The sequence below is a fragment of the Serinus canaria genome, chromosome 20, assembly GCF_022539315.1.
Source record: "Serinus canaria isolate serCan28SL12 chromosome 20, serCan2020, whole genome shotgun sequence".
Classification (NCBI taxonomy): domain Eukaryota; kingdom Metazoa; phylum Chordata; class Aves; order Passeriformes; family Fringillidae; genus Serinus; species Serinus canaria.
In genome coordinates this window covers 10,214,814-10,236,964 of record NC_066333.1, presented here as the reverse complement: position 1 = coordinate 10,236,964, position 22,151 = coordinate 10,214,814, and the positions used below count along the sequence as shown (strand labels likewise).

The following is a 22,151-nucleotide window of genomic DNA, read 5'->3' as shown; positions in this document are numbered from 1 at the left end:
ACCCCGCGCCGCTCCCCGCGCTGGCGCACTTGGCGTACGCAGCCGGCGTACGCAGTTGGCGCAGCGGGCGGCGCGGCCGAGGCCGCGGGAGCCGGGCGGCCGGGACCGCACCATGTGAGTGCGGCGGGGAGGCGGTGGCGCCGCCGCTCCCGTCCCCTCCCGAACCGCCGCCGCCGCCGCCGCCCCGCCACCACGGGGGCTCGGGGGGCGCGGCCGGGGCGGTGCCCGGAGGCGCGGGGCGCGGCGCCCGCGGGCGTTCGCGGGGCGCAGATCGTACCATCTGCTGGCGCCCCCCTCCCCGTGCACTGCGGAGAATCCTCGCACGGCAATAGCAGCCAGATAATAACAATATTATTAGAGCCTGGAACCGATATATTATAGACACATAAAAATCCCCCACCATGTCGGTTGCCTTTGCTTCTGCTCGCCCAAGAGGCAAAGGGGAGGTCACCCAGCAAACTATCCAGAAGGTAAAAGAGCATGCTTTTATACAGACAATTTTAGACATTTATTCTGTCCATGCTCCTGCAGCTGGAGGCTGATTTCTAGGGCGATCAGGAAAACTCGTGAATTTGTGAGGGCTGCAGAGATGGACAGCTGGAGAGAGAGAGGTGGGGGAAGGAGGAGGAGGAGGAGGAGGTGGAACAAAGCAAAGGTGTTCAGATCGCTGCAAAGAGAGCGAGAGAAGGACGTAGGGAATAAAATCGGGATGGCACGTTATCCCTGCTGCTCGCCAAGGGGAAACGCTGCCAAGCATACATTGGGAAACGGCAATAACATTTGCAAATATGGGATAAATTTATGATGGTATGTCAGCTTCTTGCCCCCAAAGAATCCAACCTAAAAAAATGAATTCAAATAAAATACTGAATTTGCAATGGTTTTCTTTTGTATCTGGATGCAGAATTTTAATCTCTCAGAAGATAGAGGGAGCACCAGCCACTGGTATTTTTCATAAACTAATATTATTATTGTGATGTGTTTACTGATGTTTAATGACAAACAAAGGTTTTGAAAAATTTTCTCTGGAGAGGTGATCCCTACATGGGTCTCATGTGGAGGCCAAATCAGAGGGTGCTGAGTTGGGAAGTTATTGTTTCCTATTTCCCAGGACTGGCAGCACAAGCAGACCCTGGCACCCTTCTCCTGCAGAAGGTGACGGTCAGGAGCGAGGAGGCTGGAAATGTCAATAAAGAATGTGATGTTTTTACTGTCACTGCTGTTTATCAGGTGCATTTTGCTGTCATTTTGACTGTTCCCCACGGCTCAGGTGTGGTGGCAGCCAGGTGTGAGCTCCGTGTGCTCCCTTCTCTGCCAGTGACCAGGGCAGAAGTGCCACTGCCAGCGCAGCAATTAATCTGTCACCAGGGGCTGTGCGGCCAAGCCGCGATCTGCTGCCAATTTATGACTTCCAGGGGACAAAAATCCCCTCGATGGCAGCGTGTGACAGAGCAGAGCTGAGGGCAGAACAAACTGCCACGAGAGAGGCTAGAGAGATGACTTGCATCTCGGGAGAGTGTTTGGAAACATCCCATTTTGTGGAGCTCTTGCAGCACGTGGTGTTGTGAAACCAATTCGTTTTAAATACAGAAATGTTTCAGACTCAGTGAATAAGTTTTTCTCTCACCTGCAAATCAGTTGGAATGATTTCATAATTCAGTTGTTTGCAATTAAACCCACACCCACACACAAAAGTCAGATAAAGTGTCTTCTGTTCGATTTTCAAGTCCTTTCATTTTTGCATATTCATAAACTTCATGGAGGCTTCAAAATGTTCTTTCTTTAAAAATAGTGAGTGGAACCATTTCCCATCTGAGGTGCATTTGCTGGCAGGTTACTTTGGGACTGTTCATCAGTGTTGGGCTGTTGGCAGTGACCTCCTCTTTGACCATCAGCAATGCTGAGGAAGAGACTTGCAGGCACAGGACCTGGATGGGATTTATAGCCGAGAATGGAAACGGAGCAGAGAGAGCAGGAGAAAAAAAAAAAAAACTCATAAAGTCCTCATTAAAGTGAGCTTTTGAGAACACATAGAAAATTCTATGAAAAATATTGTTCTTATTTGCATTCATATTATATAAGCAGCTCATTTTTATTTATTAACTCAATTTTAATAGTCTTTCAAAGCTGTTCTTATCCCAGTATCAAATATTCCTAAAACAGATTTCACATGGAGGAAGTCAGAGCTTTTGGCAATAGAGTAGTGGTGGTGCTCCTCTAAAATAGTTCATCAAAGAGCATTTCCAGGGCAGTGAAATTCAGTTCTGAACCAGAAATGGTTCTTTCTTCAAGAGCTCTCCTGCCCCAATGACACAGTGGCTCAAAAGCCCAGTCTTACAAGCACTTGATAGCAGTGGTACCTACAAGCTCTATTATGCCAGAGACAAATCTAAATTTCTGTATGCTGGTATTATTTTTTTTTATTCATTCACCTGGAGAAAGCATGCTGCATTCACAAGAAATCTGGGGGAAAGGGACAAACTAATGTATCTGAAATTTCAGAACAAATCAAATGATATTTTAAGCTTTAATCATATCATGAGCTCATTAAATAAAAGTCAGGACATATCGGGATATAATTCTTTTAAACAAGGTTTCAGTAGCTGCAGTGATGCAAATTTTGTACTTCATCAGGTTCAGCTGTCAGCATGCTTTAGGAAAAGGAGGAAAAGGAGTAGGTTTAATTGTTTGAAAGTTTGTTTCCTACTTAAAAGTAGGCATGTTGGTAATAGCTGATGTTTTGGAAAGGGTTGGGTGATACTTTGGGATGAGGCAGAGATAACTCACAGTGAAAATGTTTTCCTTCTTCAGCATCAGAATTTATCTGCCATTTAAGGAACAAGCTAAGTGCATGAATTCTTTTGTATGGGTATTTCAAGGAACCACTTTAAAAATAACTGTTTATAAGTGAATCAACCCTGTGGCTCAATAAAGTCACATGTAGGTAATTTACAACAGCCAAAGCAACAAAACTGCACAAAACACCATCCAGTGCCAAGGAGGGTGGAGAATCACAGAACCACAGGACTTCCATACAATTCTCATGGTAACATGTTCTGGTCCTATTTCTTTTATGCAGATGCTAGATGAAAATCACCACCTAATACAATGTATTATGGATTATCAGAGCAAGGGGAAAACTGCAGAATGTACTCAGTGAGTATTACAAAGTGGGGAGTTTGTTAGAAGTGTTTCCTGAAGTCTGGCTCTTCCCTTTGCTCAGTGGCACAGCTGTTGGTTTGCTCTTGGAAACACTCCTGTTCCTTTCTAGGAGCTTTTCCAGTTCATGGAGAACTGTGAAGAAGCATAAATGGTTCTGGTGCTGCTTACTTGAGTAAACACTCCAGTTAGAGCACTCTTGAAAAAAAAGTCATGTTTTTCTCAGCTTGCTGGCAGGGAAAACAGGTTTTGGGCTTTGGAGTTCTGGAATTTCATTCCTATCAGGGCCCTTGTTAGACAGAGAAGGGAGAAGTGTCTGATTGTTGGAGCAGCTGACTGGGTATCAGTCCTCAAAGGTGGAGGTCCCAGCTCCACAGTTCAGAGTGCTTTCAAAGGAGGGTGTATTTTCTCTTCCCCCAAGTTTATCCTTTGAAGTTTATCCTTTTATAAAAGAGGTGATGAGCACACTGATCCTTGATGAGAAACATGACAGCACAGACAAAGGACATTGCTGCTGCTGTTTATTAGGGCAGATTAAAAATGGGTTAAGGTAATTTAATTAGCCATTTGTAAATAGGGGGGAAAAAAGAGAAATATTTGGAATTTTGTGTATTGTTAACCCTTTCCAAATGAGCTTTACTCCTTGTTCTGTAGATACCAACAAATCTTGCACAGAAACCTGGTTTACTTGGCAACAATAGCAGACTCTAACCAGAATATGCAGTCCTTGCTTCCTGCTGTAAGTACCAGTACAATTACTGTAATTAATATGTTAATGAATATATATATATATATATAACTATATTAGTTCTACTAATGTAATATATTAGTAGAACTAATAATTCTTTCCCTCAGATACATTAGCTGTGCCAGAGGGAAATGTTCTTTGATTCTGTCACTGATCACTATAAATGAACTGTTCTTTAGTATTTTTCCAGCTGAAAGTTTTGAAGTGGCCAAGTAGACCACCAATCAAAAGTTACTTTTATTGCATTTACATTATGTTCTTTGGGACATTTGTGTTAATCTCTGTCCCAAAATGATGCAGTGGTGCAGATCTGAACAGCTCCATTTGTTCCAGATTCAATATTCTTACCTGTTCTTACTCTATTCTTTACTTGTGGGGGAAAAATGTGCTGCTGATTTGCATCAAAAATCTAATTCAACACTCGGGCGTAGGTTTGTCTTTACACATGTTGTTATTCTTGCTCAGTGGATTGATTTGGGAAGTACCACAAGTAACACAAACTGCAGCATAGCTTGGCAAAGGTCAATCTGTCACCACACTCCTGTGTTGTCTTTGCTAATGCATTCCCCGCAGTGGTTGTGTTTGGAAATCCATGTGAGTGCAGAGGAACGAGCACAGAAGCCACGCTCTGTGACAAACACAGTAATTTCAAGCCTTTCCCTGTGCTGCTGCCTGTCAGCTGCTCTGTCATGCTCAATGTCATTGACACAGAGGAGTCAAACCGAGAAAGATTTACCCCAAAAGCAAAGCAAACACATATTTATCCCAGGCAGTTTTTAGTCATAGTCAGGCTAATTTGGGGGCTGCTATTTTTCTAATTCAAAACCTAACCAAAAATTTTGCTTTTTCCTCCTTGTTGTTTCGCAGCCACCAACGCAAAACATAAACTTGGGCCCGGGAGGGATGAGTCAGAGCGCCTCCAACCAATCCCTCCACTCGCAGAGCAATCTCAGCGATGCCATCGGGACCGGCCTTCCTCCTTCCTCCCTCATGCAGAGTCAGATTAGCAATGGTGAGCTTTGGTCCCCTTTGTGCTGCTTTGCTGTTGCCTGGCAACAAAATCATTAATGCAGAATATACTTAGAGAGCTGGAAAAGACCTCTCCTAACTCACCTTTCAGGCATATGGGGATTTCAGGCACATGCTGAAATCACCACAAAATGGCTACAGGCAGGAATGATGTTGGTTTCTGCAGTGCTTTGTGTTTCTGCAGAGGAAATGAAAGACTTTTTTTAAAAAAAAATGGATGATGAAAATCACCAAGTAAAGATGCATGCAAGTTTTTAGTAAGAAAAATTATATGTTGCAGTATTTTTGTCATGGAAGTGGCAGGGTTGGCCAGGGTAAAATGGAATTGCTTGCATGACTAACCACACAACCAAGCCTTCAGATTGCAAAGACCTTCCAGGATACATTTCTCCTTACAAATCATTTGGTGTTGCACCAGTCTTTGTCCCCTACAGAAGCTTGCAGAGGTTGTACTACACAGTCAAAGAATTTGCACAGACGTTTCATATTAAAAAGATAATATAATCTGTTTGGTTTTGTTCATGCAACTAAGCTAATTGAAAAACAATTTTTAATATGTGCGTTTTACATTATGAATAATCTGTTTATTTTGTAGATCACAGTTATTCAGTCAGTTGTTTCTGTGGGTGTCTCCCAGAGTAACAGAGAGCAAAACCAATTTCTATAAATAGAAAAATCTGATTGTAAAATCACAGACCTTGGCAGAGGAACTCAAGAGCAGACACAAGCCATGAAATTACTTCTGAGTTTTTGAAAATCCCTTCGTGGTCAAGCCTATTGTACCTTTTACAGGACTGGATAAGGGACCTGTAAAGTGAACTCACTAAATTTCTCAGGGCCTTTGTTTTGAAAGATTTAATACTGAGTATGAGTAATATATTAAGTCAGTCAAAACATTGTTTTGTGTTATAGAGAATAGGCATTTTCAGTGCTACTGTTGTTGGTTTTCTGATTTGCTCCCCAGCCTCCTCCAGATCTCTGGAGTAATTTTCTGCTGATTGAAAGAACCAGGCTGGAAGTCATGAGGACTGGACTCATCCACATATTTTCCCTTACAGTCACAAATTAGCCAACCTTTTTTTTTTTCTTATTTTAAAGAGGGCCAAGAATCTCTAATTTTTCCCATGCAAATAAGGCAAGGTTTACCAACACTTGCTTCACTCCACCTCTCACTCAAGGCAACTCTATCTCCATTCACACACTGTGTGACCTTGTGTTGCACCAGGATCAGCTTTACAACTTAAACAAACCAGAGCAAAACACAGAGATAATTTTCTGTAGTAGCATTTTGACCCAGCTCCACTGATTTCAGGAGAGCTGGCTCTCTTTATCTCTTGTTGAAACTGCTGCTTGCTTCTCTCCATCAGAGGAAAATATCATAACTTACAGCAAATACTCTCATTTTGATGTCTATGAAAAGCATTAAGGGTAATTAATGAGGTTTGTACTAAATGAGTTAGATGTTTTTCAGAGGCTGCAGATACACTTAATAACCCTGAATTCAAATATTGTTATTTAAACATTGCAACATAATTCTGCCTTTTCTAAGGATTCTGCATTCTACCTAAATTAATTGAAATTGACAACAATATGGCTGCATTTAGATAGACAACAATATGCACCATCACAGCTTGGATAGTAACAATATACAGTGAAAACAACTTTGCAAAACTCATTCATAAAACTATTTCCAGCAATAAACAAAAATAAGAACCCCATTTCCCCCAATATTAGCTACCCAACTGGAACAGAATTCTGAAAAATAAGCACACTGCCAGATAAGTAGGATGGTACAAACTCAGGATGTATCTGGAGCAGTCTGATGATTACACTCTGATGCTGGCAAGGGAGTAACAACTGGGATTGTAATGGTGGCTTGGAAAAGTTATCTTCCTCTGTGGAACTTTTAGTCAAACTTCAGGAAAGGGAGAGATAGGCTTGTTCTCTGAGCAGAGGCTGCATTGGTACTTCAGAAGCCCCAGTTAAGAAGGTGAGCTGGTTATAGAGGAACTATACAGTTATAGATAGTTAAATATAGTTATATACACTATGTAGGAATAGTGCATGCAGCAATCTGCAAAGTGTCTCTCAGCCACTGTTGTGCCTTTCCATTGTCACCACCTGTGTGAAGGGGGAAAAGGAATCAACTGCAGGACAAGAGGAAGGAAAGGACAAATTTCCAAAGGCTGGGATGTTCCCAGAGTCTATGTATTTTCTGAAGTACCTGAAATCAGTGGCATTATTTATTTCTGCTGCCTGCAAGGAAGTGGTTGTAGGGCATTGCTGCTGGTTTTGTTCTTTCCATCTGCAATCCTGTACAGCCTCGATTTGGCTGCCAGGAAGAGGAGGTTTGCTCTAACTGTGCAGCAGGCACTTTTACTTTGTCTGTACATAACAGGGAGTGTTAATACTGAGGACTTTTGGTTTTTTTGTTTTGCCTTATCAGAAGGTATTTCAGAAAGGCCGCGAGGCCTCATGCTCACTGTGCTTTGCCAATAACAGCTGAGATTTTCCTGTTGCTCTCTCTAATTTTTGTAGGTCCTAACCACGTGTCTATGCAGCAGTCAGGCCAGAACACCATGCCCACGACCTCTCTGAGCATGAGTGTCAGCAGCCATGGGACTGGCCCTGGCTACAGCCACACAGTGCCTGCGTCTCAGAACGTGCCAATGCAAGGCCAGGGCTCCATAGGCAATTACGTCTCTCGAACAAACATCAACATGCAGTCCAACCCAGGTAACTCCCTCTGCCTCCTCCTGGGCCACCTTGGCTTTCCACTGACCTCAGAGGGTTTGCCACGCATGACTTTGTTCTGTCAATATTTCCTGTGGAGAGTGACAAATGTACCGGAGGAAAAGACAGCTTTAGGAATCTCTGAATTTCCACGTGTCAGGGGTCAGTGTAATTCAGAACAGTTTCAGACTTGCTTTAACTTAGGCTGACTCGCCATGGTTAGGGCTGAGCTGGGGGAAGGAGGGTCAGGTAGAGGTGCAGCAGCATTGTCTGATAGCCCTGGCAGCAAATCCCACAGCCATGGGAAGGATCTGAGCAGCACCTTTGCCCAAGCACAAAGAACCTGCCAGGTTGTAACACATTTACTGTTTGTACATTACTAGCCCATTTTTTTATTTTATTGGTACTTCACATTGTTTGCAGGGCATTAAGAGACAAGCAGACAACTCAATCTCTTAATTAAAAAAAAGTTTGCTAGTTGAATCACATTGAATGGGATGTCTGATGCTTTAGAATTCTTTACAGCAGCATGACATTTAGGAATCAAATAAATCCTAGAATATCAGTTTACTTAAACTCTATAATCATCAGGTGTCTGAGAAGAAGGAAGCACAAGAAAGAATATATTAGAAAAGAAATGCAGCAATGAAATAGTCAGGAGGTAGACAGGAACAAACATCATTTCTTGTTTCTTCCTTTAACCCTACTGCAATAAGGTTTACATTCTTTTAAGCAAGCTAATAATAATCAAGGGCTGGGTGTATTTTTAAATATCTGCTGAAGCAAATGGCAAGAACTGACCATGTAATAAGATCCCTTCTGCATTCCAGTGCAGAAGAGTAAATAAATCCAGTAGGAAAACATCTCCCCCTGTGGAAAATTCACAGAATTATCAGGATGCATGTTAGCTGAAGGTTTTAGCTTGCCTCTAAAGAGACTAGGAGAGAACTGCCCCATGTTCACCTTTGGAAAACAATCTTTTCCATGTCCATTGTAGTCTCCATGATGCACCAGCAAGCAGCAACGTCACATTACAACTCAGCACAAGGAGGGAGCCAGCACTACCAGGGACAATCCTCCATTGCCATGATGAGCCAGAGCAACCAAGGCAACAGCATGATGGGGCAGCGACCCATGGGCCCTTACAGAGCTTCACAGCAAGGTAAAATTGCTATCAGATTATTGATAGAACCTCATTAGACTGATGACACTCAGTCTATCCTCTGGGATACATAAGTCACCAAAATTTCCAAGTCACATTTACAAACAGAGAATCTCGCCCAGGAGCAGAGGAAGTCCTGAATGGTGCAAGTATCATGACAATAAGATGCACTTGAATCTATTTTCAAGATTCATCAATTTAATTATTTTGGGTGTTTAGAAAAATAATTCTGTTTAAAAAGGATCATAAATCTCTAAAGAAAATATAAACAATTTGATATACAGCTCATTCAAGGCACTGGGAATCTATTAAATTCTTTCTCATGATGCTGGATCAGCCCTAACATGGCACAGTTAGCAAGGAACACATTTCTGGAAAGAAGATACAGTTTGCCAGCAATTAGAATGAAAAATTAGGCCAAGGAAAGGAAAACACCAGAGGATAACTACCATGCTTTAAGACCTCTCTGGAATAAGTTCTAAGAGGTAATAAAGATGCTACACTGATTCGAAAATAAACTGAATTTTGCTAATAAACAAATTATGTATTAATGAAAATATATTTAATTCTGACTGTGCTCTTGAGCATGGAATCCATTCCTGTGCTTTCTAAGATCTCAGATTAGTAGATGAAATGCAGCCCTTACTTTCGGTGTTACTGCAGGAGTGATTGTAGGAAATTTCAACCATCTTACCAGCTTTGGCTGAGAATACAAATTTATTTCCTTTTTCTAGTGAGAAAAACATCTTTATAACTGCTCTCAGTTGTTTGCTCTTCCAGAAATAAACTTTGTTTTCTTAAAAAAAAAAAATTGGATAAGAGAAATGCATCCCTTAGGAGTCCACAGACTCAGTCTGCCTTGTCTTGTGCCTTGCAGGTTCCTCGCAGCAGTACATGGGTCAGGAAGAATATTACAGTGAGCAGTACAGTCATGGCCAAGGCTCATCAGAACCCATGAATCAGCAATACTATCCAGATGGTAATTCCTCTGAGCTGGGCTCACCGTGATACTGCTCAAGTGCAGAGCACCACGACTGCCACATCCAAGGACACTGCAAACCTATTGTGCTTCATTTCCAGTTTCAATGCTGGAAAATTAGAATCCCAGGGGATGGGAGCCTGGTACAAAACATGCACATCAGTGCACCCTGCTATATTAACTGCTCCAAGAAGAGCCCAAAGCCCAGTTTGGATTAGTAAACACAAGAGTTCTGTCCATTGGTGTGACTTTCTTTGCCTCGTATTCGATATTCTCCCTAAGGGGTCTGTTTGTGCTCTTAGCCTCATCTTGGTGGATAAGCAGCTTCATAATATATATTAAATATACATTCAACACTGTGTCTATGGTCCCTTTAAGAATGTATTTGACAAATCTTTGTGACTCCTTGCAGGACATGGTGATTATGCCTATCAGCAGTCATCCTATACTGAACAGAGCTACGACCGGTCGTTTGACGACTCTACACAACACTACTATGAAGGAGGTAGGAAAACACAGCAAAATCTTAACAGTAAATTCAATATATTATTGAGATCCCCGTACTCTAAATTAACTGGTACTATTAACTGAATTATGCTGAAGCAAGGTGGCATTTAGGAGAAGCGATGTCATCTATGGAGCCTCTGTTCATTTTGTTGTTTCAGGATACAGCAAATGGAATTTCTATCATAGGTATTAAAAAAAAAATAAATACCAGTAACAACTAGATAAAGTGGTCTTTTCTGGGATATATGAATAAACATCATTATCATGAAGAAAATAAAATGAGAGGGCTTCTTGAGAAAGCAGCTATTTATCCTGGCAGACTTATCTTTGTGACTTTTTCTTCTGAAGCCCTTCTGGGATAAAAAAATTACTTTGGGAAACAGGTTGTTTGTTTGTTTGTTTGTTTGTTTGTTTAGTGATGTGTATAAATAAGTAACTCTCCTATTCAAAAGAATTAAAAATCACTGGAAAAATAAACATCTTGCTTGGCAAAATCCAATCATCTGTTTCTAAGAAAAGTATTTGTGTATGAGTTCTAGACCAAGGCTTCTTATGCCTTTGTTTTCCTTATCATCCACATGTACAGTGAAATACCTGCTTCATCTCTGACCAAACAATTCCAATATTTCCCTCTCCAGGAAATTCTCAGTACAGCCAGCAGCAGGCAGGATACCAACAGGGAGCTGCACAACAGCAAACATATTCCCAGCAGCAATACCCAAATCAACAGAGTTACCCAGGACAACAGCAAGGATATGGTAAGAAAACTTTCAGTGGCTGATCAAGTGTTTTCAGTGTTTCACCCTGATGCCTCCATTCCTAAGCTAAAATAGGCTATAAACTATTTCCTTGATTAACCTTGGATTAACAATGTACCCAAATTAGCCAAAGATCTAGTAAAGGGATTCTGGGCAGTAACATACATAAGTATAGCACTGCATTCCATCCTGAATCCCTCTCTCTTTTGATAGAAGTTAAAAATTCACATTTTCTTCGTGTTGACTTTATGTTAAACATCATCAGGGGGTCACTGCCTGGGTTCCCAGGCCTCCTACACATCTAGTCCTTCTGAACTGACATGAAAAGGAACATCAGCAGTCCAGAGGATCACTCCTCTGTTGCTTATGGTGGCACAGCCAGATTAGAGAGGAATTTAAACATGCAGTTGTTACTAAAATATAGGCCAGGTAGTTTGCACAGAGATCATAACTGAGCTGTGCCAATACAGATTTCAAAGAGGCTTCACTTAGAAGTATTATGACATTTTTTGAGCAAAGTTTAAAATCTGAAGTTTACACTACTGCAACTACATCATTATTAGTATCAACACCTCCCAGTGTAAACGTAGAGGGGAGGTCTTGGCAGAATTTACTCACTGTTCTTGCTCACAGAGCTTACTTTGTTAGTATCACATTTTGGATCGTGTTAACTCTTAAAAACTCCAGCAGATCAAGCCTGTAATGGATTTTACTGCCTGCAATGGATTTTACTGTCTTCTCAGGTCCTGCACAAGGAGCCTCTTCACAGTATTCCAGCTACCAACAGGGACAGGGGCAGCAATATGGAAGTTACAGAGCTTCCCAAACAGGCCCATCCGCTCAGCAACAGAGGCCTTATGGCTATGAGCAGGTAAATTGTCTAAATCTCTGCTCTGAAAGAGCAGATTAGGCTGTTAGCTCTGTCTATAAATCTATCTGATAATTTGGGGCATGTATATGGGTGATACTTCAGTAGGTCTTGTAAAATTCAGAGACCAAAAGAAATTGCCTAACTTGCAGTAAGCCTCCAATATATTATCCTTCAACATTTCTATTTCTTCTTTTTTTTTTTTTTTTTAACAGGGACAATATGGAAATTACCAGCAATAAAAGAACACAGTGCTGTGTCAGATTCCTTTCAATAGTATCTCAATCTTTTGAACTGGATGTACAGGCAGTTTTGATTAATTGTAATATGTTGGTTACCCCTTAGCACAAAGCAGCGTCTGTATGTGAACAGTGTTCATTTCATGCTGGATATGAAGCAGTGCACTACTGGTAACAAGACAATGCTTTAATGGTTTGATATTTGGTGCTGTGTATAGTACTGTATGTTGATACAACACAGAAGTTTTTCATTTACCCTCTCTTGTCCCATTCTTGATGTTTCTGAATAGCTTTAGGATCATTAGATCACAGTTGTGCCCCGTTCTGGAAAGCAGCCAGGTTGTTCTGCAGTCTGGCCCAAAGCAAAGCCCATCAGTCACATCTCAGTCCAGGGAAGTTCCCTGTGGTAAGTTACTGGTGTTTTTTTTAACTGGATGCATTGAAGATTACCTGCCAGCCTCCAAAATCCATGGCTCTTCAGTTTACTTCTACAGAACAAGGGGATGGATACATTCCTTATAAAATGTCAGTTCTGTGCTATATGACAAAAAGTAACTGCAACTTCTATAATACCTACCTACCCACCCCAATCCTATAATCTGCATAAGTCCACATTTCTCTTGTGAAAGGTACAGAAAGAGGATCCAAACCTATGATCATAGAAATGTTAATAAACAGATGCACCTTTTATATGTCCATGTACATATAAAAACAAAGGTATTTCTGTCGTGGAAAGAAAACCAGAAAGGAGCTCTGAGACCTGCAGTGTCAGCCTGCTCGACATCAATATTGCTTCATATCGTGCTTAGCTGAGAAAAATATCTGGCAGAAGTCCCATCTTGAATATCCTACTCCAAATTTTATAACTTGCATATACATTTTTGTGCCAAATTTTGCAAGCAGGTGGCTGGCATCCTTCTTTATTCTGATTCTTCTGCTGCCCTTGCTCAGATTCCCCAGCAAGCATTATAACCATAAATATTGTCAAATTTGGTGGTCTGTTGTTCTCACAGCTCATCATCACTTTTATTTTCCTATTGTAGCTTGACAGAAAAATAGTTCAGAGGTAAAATAAAAAAAATGCATTTTTATTGCAGACAAGCAATTAAATTCAGCTTTAATTGTGAGACACTATTATGCATATAGAGAGAGGAGCTATTAATGGGGTCAACCAGTGAGAGAATACCAATAGAGGGAGAATTTAGAGAGAAGAACTAGTGGTATGTAAAAATCAGTATGAACAATGTAAGTCTCTTCTATTCAGTTTTATATGTTCTTATAAAGTCTTGGGGGGGGGGTGAAAAAAAGGGCGCTTTTAAAGTGCTTATTTAAGTGTTGAACAAAATACTGTGTCCAAATTTCTCTGAAGCAAAAAGCGGGGGTGGCTGTGTAGCCCACAAACATTTTTTGATATGAGATTAACTGCAAATTTACAAAAGTAAATACACTGTGTAGAATTTTCTCCTTTTCTTTGTCTGACTGGTGTTATTTATGGGATTTCGAGGACTTTATATTTCGAAAAACAAAGACCACAGAACACATCTCTCAATTCATTACTTGTTTTTCCTTTAGAAGAAAATCTTTAACTGGACAAATAGGAAGTTTACTGTTAAATGTTGTCCAAGCACTGTCCTTCCTTTGTTAATAATTTCAACTACTGGTAAAATAGAAGACTTTTTTCAGTCAGTCCTCATTTATCTCATCTTTCCTGCTGGTGTTTTCATACAAATAAGTACTCTCAAATAGCAAGGAACAGAAAGGAAGTTAAGATTGTTTTCTTTATAATAATTACTATTACAGGTAGCCAGAAGAATGCAATATTGCTCTTTGCCAGTTTGGGAATATGCCTTTTATGTGGTTTTTGAAAGTGCTGAAATGCTTTTGAGAGAACATGAACAACACTTAAACTGAAACAGCAACATTACATCAATCTGAAATGTCTTACATTAAGAACTTCGTGAATGTTGTGTATATAATGTATTTGAAAGAGCACTTTGAAAATAGTTTGTACATTTATTTCCTAATTTATACATGATTTTTGGTGTTAATATTTCTAATTGTTAATAACAAAACTTTTATTTAATGTGTCATCCATTTTTATGTATTAATGTGGAAACAAAGTGATGCCAGCATTTTGACTTCTTCCATGAATTGTATCATTTTCTGTTTTGTAATACAGAATGCTTGAAAATGGTTTAGTTTAAATATTATCTGAAAGTGGATTTGGTGGTACTTTCCTTGTGGCAGATGGAATGGGTAGCACAGGCTACCCTTTCCTTGGGGGTGCTGATGGTGAGAGCTGGCCGTGCTCCAGCCCAGAAATCCCCCGGGAGCTGGGCTGATCCCGGCGTGGCAGCAAGGGAGGGAGAATTCAGCTCCTCAGGGCATGGACCTGCTGGAGAGGGCCCAGAGGACAAAGCTGGTCACAGGGATGGAGGAGCTCTGCCGTGAGGAAAGGCTGAGAGAATCGCCATTGTTCAGCCTGGTTAGGGGAACCTTGGGGTGCCTTCATTGCAGCCTTCCCGTGCCTGAAGGGAGCTGTGAGAAAGACGGAAAGAGACTCTTTACAAAGGCCTGGAGAGACAAGACAAGAGGAAATGGCTTCAAGCTGGCAGAGGACAGGCTTAGATGGGGTATTGGGAGGATGCTCAGTACTGCGAAGGGCGGGAGGCCCCGGCACAGGGTGCCCAGAGAAGCTGTGGCTGCTCCAGTCCTGGAAGCGCTCAAGACCAGGCTGGACGGGGCTTGGTGCAAGCTGGGATAGTGGAAGGGAGAACGAGGTGATCTTTAAGGTCCCTTCCAACCCAAACCATTCGGGATTCTGTGCCTCGCGGGGCCGCCTCAGCCCTCACGGGCCGGGGCCGGGCAGAGGCGGGACTGAGGCGGGGCTGGGGCCGGGCTGAGGCCGGGCCGGGGCTGCCGGGGGCGCGGCTTCGCCGCAGCGGCTGCGCCGGGGAGGCCAAGGCGGAGCTGTGGCCGTGCCTGTCCCTCCATGGCGGTGCTGTGTGGAGCCGGGCTGGGCCGCTCGCTGAGGCGCTGCGGGGCCGGGGGGAGCGGCCGCAGCCCCTGGGAGCCGGTCCTGCTGCTGCTCAGCCCGCCGGCTTTCTCCACGAGCTGCGCCCGCTGCGCCAAGGACAGGCGGCTGAGGCAGAAGAGAGCCATTTCCGAGCGGCAGCTGGTGAGTGCTGGGCTCTCTGCGAGTTCGGGGTGCCTCCCGCCGCTGGCGCTTCTGGAGTGAGGAAATACTGGCTAAAATATAATTGACTTCCAGAACAGTGAGGAAATGAGTCTGCCCCGCGATATTCTCGGTGCTCGCATTGATCGTAGTAGCGGTCCTCTCCCCCTTTGGCCTCTTTGGGCGGGAAGCATCCATAAGTCTAGAAAGTAAAAAGGTTTTTAAAGCTAAAGCTCTAAAATGGTGTTTTAGCTTTAAATCTAAAATATTGGTTTGTTTCTCACTGGTTTTTTAGTCTGCGGCGTAGTCAGCTGCCAAACAAGCATCACTTTATGTCAGAAAAACTTCAGGGTCCTAGAATTTATTCTTCATCCTGTTTTTATATTTACACGTTTCTGAAAAATATTATATTCTAATGATCCATAGATCACTCCCCATTAAAAGCCATAGTTTACTCTTTCGCCGTGTGGTGGTGCCAAATACTTTCTAAAAGGGCTTTTTAGTAGTAGTATAAATTTGCTTATCAAAAGTTGACGTGAGAGGAGGTTTTTTTCAGTTGCTTATCTTTGGTATCATAACACTATTAAGACTTTTTCTCCCTTTCGTACTCTTTGTGCCGTTTGTTTAAAGTGACCCTTGAAGCCCATTCTCGTTATGGACGTTATGGAGTCCCTTAGTAACTGACAGAATTAGAAAGGTACCACGATCACAGTCATGCTTTCTCTTTTCATCCCCCTGTGTAAACAATTCCACCTGTCAACGAATGTACTTCCCTAATATTTTCCCTTAGGAATTTCATCCATTTTCTGGATATAGATAGTTACATCAACATAGCCTTAGACATTTGCTTTTTCAAAAGTTCTTAAAAGCACTTGAAAGATGAGATCTGATTTTCTTTATTATTACACTCAGTACAGTGCATTTAGTTGATCTCTGAATGCCAGCAGAGTTCTGGTTCAGAGTTCTGTGATTTTTTTACTGTTGAATGAAATTCATCATGGTTAAATATAGCAGGTCTAGCTAATAATAAAACCTCTTGGAAGATGAGTTTGCTAAATTGTACTTCAAGGTAGCAACTGCCACCCTTGTTGCAGACACGTTATTTCGTGGATCAGCGGAAAGTGCGCGTGGTTGGAGGACAAGGAGGAGACGGGGGCCAGTCCTTCCACAGTGAGCCCAGAAAAGTGTTTGGAGGTCCTGATGGTGGGAATGGAGGTGATGGGGGTCATGTCATTTTTAAAGGTAAACCTCACTGAATCTGTTCTGGTTTGTGTTGTTGTTTTCTTGCTTAACACCCCACCCCAGCAAAAACAGCGCTGCACGGATGGTATGAAACGATAAATGGCAAAAAGGTTAAATTGGTTGTTTCTGTATGACATGTCTTCACTTTTGAAGTTTTGTCCTGAGCTGTGGTAAGGAGGACATAAATGACACTGACAGCCTTAGAAAGAATTTTAAAAATCTAGGTATTTTGCGGATACTTTAGTGAGTGGTGCCTGACTCTGTTATGTTAAGATCTGATTAAATTTTCCTCTTAAGATGAGTAAAGCTGCTTCTACCACCACCCTGCTGTAAAATCTAATCTAGCAAATTAATTTTGGTTTGGAATGACCACATTAATAAACCTAAGCAGCTAAGTACAGACAGTTAAACTTCATCACAACTTAGATTGATATTAGTCTTCCCTGATATGTTATTGTTGAGACAGTAAATAAAAAATAGGGACAATAAATAGTAAATAGGATGTGCACTCATGCAATATTCAAAAAGGGAAAGAACAGTCAAGAGTTGGCTTTTCTGTGCCTGTTTTACTAAAGCAATGTGTTCAAAATGTGTGTCTTTTGCTTTTCAGCTGACCAGCAAATAAAATCACTTTCTTCAGTGTTCCGCTTCTATCAGGGTTTTCACGGAGAGAGAGGAACAAGCAAAAACTGTTATGGAGCTAATGGTGCACACATGTATGTTAAAGTAAGTCAGTGGGTGCTGGGTGGTAGCTTGGTACATGGCTGATTTACAGGCTGGAGAACCTTATTGTGTAATGGAGGGTAAATGTCTGATGGTACTGTTTGAGTTCAGAAAGTGAGTTTCATGAAAGACAATTCTCTTTTTGGGCTCCTCACCTTGGGAATATGCAGGAGCGATTTTCAGCAAATCTGAAATCAGCTGGGGAGGATCAGCTGCAGGCTTTGAGCTTTGGTGTAATGCTTGCACCTCTTCCCTTTGAGGTCCCTGTCGGTACTTTGGTGAAGGAGGATGGTGAAGTTGTGGCTGACCTCACCCAGCATGGAGAAGAGTACATTGCAGCTTATGGAGGAGCTGGAGGGAGAGGGAATCGCTTCTTTCTCTCCAACGAAAACCGCGCTCCGAAATTATTTACTCCAGGAGAGCCAGGTCAGGAGAGGGTCCTTCATCTGGAGCTCAAGACAACAGCTCATGCAGGATTGGTGAGTTTCTGTTGGTTCAGTTTCCACTTGACTGAAGAAATAATGTGAGAAACATTTTCTTAGCCCCTGGCTTGCTTGTTTGGAGACACAGCTCGATGCTTTCTTGATCTTACTTGGTAGAAGGGTGTCCAAAGTGATTCACAGAGCTCTCACTCTCATGCTGCTTGGTGTTGTCCTACTTCTGCTAAAATCCATACCATACACAGAGAAACAAGATTCATCAGTGGTTGCTAATGATGTACAGAAGCTTTGCTGGTTCTGCAGATGAACACTACAGTAAAAGAATTCTTTTGAAATGGTTTGTTTTCTTGGTTTGGGCTTTTTTTCCCTTAAATTTTAAAGTTCAAATCATCTGTTTCATCCCTGTATTTCTCTTTTTACAGATCTTAAACATTTGACTTTGTTAGTGCCACGTTTATCATCCTCTGAAATGAAAAATGCTCAACTTGGAGCTTAAGCTATTTTTGTATTTGAGCATGGAAATATTCTAACACCAGCTGGCAAACCTGTGAAAGTTATGCTTTGCTGCAAAATGTTCTTGATGTAGTCCAATAACTGCAGAATAACTGTCTGGTCTAGCAGAATTTTGCAGATTTGTTAAAGATGGAGAAATTTGTGTGTTTTTATTCCAGGTGGGCTTTCCCAATGCTGGCAAATCCTCACTTTTGAGAGCCATCTCCCGTGCAAAGCCAGCTGTGGCTGCCTACCCATTCACAACCCTAAACCCCCACGTTGGCATTGTCCACTATCAAGACTATGAACAAGTGGCAGGTGAGAATTTGAAGTTTGTTGTGTGTACCTTGATAGCAATTTGTGTCACCTTTGTAAATGCTTTAAAATGCTGCAGAAAGATTCAGAAGTTCTCTAGTGTTCTTGCTAGTTCTAAAGAACTTCAAAGAAAACTCTACTGAAAGCCCATTTCACCTTCACTTGGTACCCTTAGTGCCAAACTGTCAGTCTGTATTCTGTCTGCACTGGAGTAATCTAAATTTAGGTGTTTTAAAAGATAACAGCAGCCAACTTAGCATGAGTTGTGCCTTAATATTGAGGCACTGAGACATAATTCTGAAAGTACTAACACTGGCCAGTAAAAGACTGGGGGGATTTTGGGGGGGTTTTATTGGATCTGCTGAATTCACTGTGAAATTTCTCTTGCAGTTGCTGACATTCCTGGCCTAATCAAAGGTGCTCACCAGAACCGTGGGCTGGGGATGGCCTTCCTGAAGCACATTGAGCGCTGCCGCTTCCTCTTGTACGTGCTGGATCTCTCTGTGCCCCAGCCCTGGAGCCAGCTGCAAGACTTGAAATATGAACTGGAAGCATATGAAAAAGGCTTGTCTGAGAGGCCTTGTGTTGTGATTGGGAATAAGGTTGACCTTGCTCAGTCCAGGATCAATCTGCCACTCCTTAGGGAGCAGGTAGCTGAGAGGGTCATCGCGTTGTCTGCGCTGACAGGAGACAACTTGGAGGAGCTGCTGTTGCATCTGAGAGAACTCTATGACACTTATGTGAAGACAGAACAGTCACAAGGACAGAGCCCAGTCAAGTGGTAGAAGCCACAATTGCTGTGAACTGTGCTGGAAGGAGAACAAAGTCAAAATAGCAGTTTGATGAGAGTGCATCTCTGTGACTGGGGCTTCCTGTGGGTTGTTTTTGTTGTGAATATGGAAGGGCACAGCATGGGGATTTGTTCTGGACTGCTGCTTTGGAAAGATTGTTTTGTTTGTTTACCTTTGAGGTGTCTCTGAAGTTTTACAACAAAGCTTGAAAATTGTAATCATGGTGAGTGTTGAACTGGAAGCCTGGCTCTTGTTTGGCATACTATGGAATGAAGAGAATGCTGTCTAGTAGAACTAACTGAAATTCAGGATCTGCAGGATATGTTGGCTTATTTTATGAAGTGTACTTAAGTCACTTTCTCAGTTTTCACTAATCAGAAGTTCTAAAATAAAATCAGGTTGTCCCATGTTTATTTGTTTTTATATTATGGCTAATTTCAGTCGTGTCTTAAAACTTTTCTCCTATTGTGGTTTGGTGTGGATTTTTCTCCTCAGAGGAAGGCACAGCTCAGTAATTTTAGGGAGGAGGAGCATGAAAGAACTGCAACTAATGACTGAAATTATTTTCTCATTAATATAAATAATTTACTATATTTAAATGCTGGCAGCAGCTAAGTAGCTGAATAAACTGGCCAGGAACCAGCCATTTGAGACTCACATCTGAGTTTTCCCATTTAGAAATCTCAGACACTGTTCTGAGAAATCCTAGGCTTAGATACATCAAATAAAATAAACATTCAGTTCTTTGTGTGTGTGTCCCCCTTTTTTTTTCAACTATATAATTTTATGGACTATGTTCTTAAGGAATTCAGGAATCTTAATTTAGAACAGTGGTCTTTGCCCTCTCCATATACTGAAAGAAGAGTTGCTTCTGTATACTCTGGTCATATTTTCTGTAAAAGATTATTATCTTAATAATGGAAAGTCCAAATTCATCAAAACGTATAATTAAACTTTTTCATAAGAGACCTGAACAGGCTTGTGGGGTGCTGAGACACAACACTGTCAGAAAGAGAGGAAATTACTGAGTGGATATGAAAAACACTAAGCTGTAGCCTCTAACCACTTTTTGTAATACACCACTGTGAAGGTGATAATTCTCTCTGCTTATTTCTCTGCACATTTTTGATTTCATCCCTGGTAGTCTGATGCTTCTGCATGGAGCATCCTTAAAAGCAGGGTTTTAATTCTGAAAAAGTACAGATCAACTTGAAAGCCTGAATTGATTAATAAATTAATGCCAACCAAGTAGTTACCTCTCCTAAATTCACATTCTGAGTATTTCTAGTTGTGGTCAGGTCTGGGGAGTAATCTCTGCATTATAAGCAGTGATGTTGGTATAAATAGGATCAGGAAAAAAATCAAAACTAATATTAAATCCTAAAGTGTCTCCTGTGTTTTGCTTCATCCCTGGGTTTTTCTGAGTTGAATTAAATAGAAGTTAATATTCAGTTCTGTTCTTCTGTTTGGATTTGTGCAGCATTTTTAGGCTTCACTGCTGTTCTTCCTGCTGTTGCTACGCGCTTTTCAACCACTTTTAATAAAACTAGGGGAAGGTTGCCTGAACATCAAAGCTGGTGCAGCTTCTTAGCAGATTATTTAATACCCACAGAGGCTTTTCACTCTCTCTGGCTGTGTTTGAGAATGCCAGAGGCCGTTCCAAAAGCCTCAGTACTCTGAGGAGCTCCCAGCCTTCCTTCAGTGCTCAGGTGCCCCAGTTCCTGCAGGGAGAGCAGTGTTGTTTACTGCTGTGTGAAAGCACTGGAGGTTTCCTGACACCTCCCGGCAATGTGCCATTGATCCTGCACTGGGCTCTTTGTTCTGAGCGTTTCAGCCACCTGCTCTGGGGTGACAGCACCAAGCTCCCAAAGCCGTGTTCCTAACAGGCTTCAAAGAGGCTTTGCAGCCTCAGGTGCTCCCTCATCCGGCAGTGAAAAGTGCCAAATACCTCCAGCTTTGTTGTTGGAACAGCTCTTTGGAGAAGCTTGGACTTCCCGTAGTCTTTAAGTGCTTGGGTCGCATTTCTCCAGGGTGTTCCTTCACAGTTAGCACAAAGATCTCATTCCAGTGGAGCACAGGACTGAGAAGGAACCTCTGGTTCTGCTGAAATTAAAGTATTTGCAAAGGAAATGCATTTTGCCTCTAAAAACAGTGAGGAAAAAAAATCATCAGTTTAATGGTGAATTGTTTGGGGGAATTGTTGTGTGCTATAGGGTGTCTTTCCACTTTGTTTTTGGCAGGGGCTGGGGTGGGTGGGCTTGTTTTGATTTAGGTTTTGGTGGATTTCTTCTGCATCATTCCCTTTTGCTTTCCACTGCTGAACCCTTTGATAGTGACTTTGCTCCTTAAGTTGGCAAGAGGAGAGAGATATGGTAGATTTTATTTCTCATTCTGACAATAGGCCATGAAAATTCAGTGTGAATTTAAGTCAAATCAGTTCTATTTCCTGGAGAAGCCTGAGCCATAATTTTGTTCAGCACTTTCCAATTCTAGTACTCTTTTGCATTTTTTCAGTACATGATTACAACATTATTTCAGTGCTAATTGTAGGGGGTTTATATTTATTTTATTTTATTTATTTTCCCCTTTGTAAGTCTTTGGAAAATGTAAGTGGTATCAATTGCTTGGAAAATCAAATGCTAATGTAAAAGCAAGCATTAGAAAGGATGGCACTTTTAAACATGTGGATACTGAGGACTCATTGCAGCACATTAACTAAAGCATTGAAGCTGTGTGTTTAAGCATGAGATGTTTTGCAATTTACTGTTTCCTAAAGCCCTTTTTTTATTTT

General features: G+C 41.7%; 2 protein-coding genes across 2 annotated transcripts; both read left to right on the top strand.

Annotated features, from left to right (window-relative positions):
• The first annotated feature begins 401 nt into the window (after positions 1-401).
• SS18L1 (SS18L1 subunit of BAF chromatin remodeling complex) lies at positions 402-13,064 on the top strand. Its single transcript, XM_009093125.4, has 11 exons — positions 402-470; positions 3,080-3,156; positions 3,814-3,898; positions 4,775-4,919; positions 7,475-7,672; positions 8,667-8,831; positions 9,709-9,810; positions 10,223-10,315; positions 10,956-11,075; positions 11,819-11,946; positions 12,159-13,064. The coding sequence occupies exons 1-11, from the start codon at positions 402-404 to the stop codon at positions 12,183-12,185; spliced, it is 1,209 nt and encodes a 402-aa protein (XP_009091373.1). The 3' UTR covers positions 12,186-13,064.
• A 2,073-nt stretch (positions 13,065-15,137) lies between these two features.
• On the top strand, positions 15,138-20,104 carry MTG2 (mitochondrial ribosome associated GTPase 2). Its single transcript, XM_030233730.2, has 6 exons — positions 15,138-15,360; positions 16,452-16,599; positions 17,210-17,325; positions 17,583-17,801; positions 18,434-18,572; positions 18,960-20,104. Exons 1-6 carry the CDS (start codon positions 15,175-15,177, stop codon positions 19,352-19,354), a joined length of 1,203 nt encoding a protein of 400 aa, XP_030089590.2. The 5' UTR covers positions 15,138-15,174; the 3' UTR covers positions 19,355-20,104.
• The last annotated feature ends 2,047 nt before the right edge of the window (positions 20,105-22,151 follow it).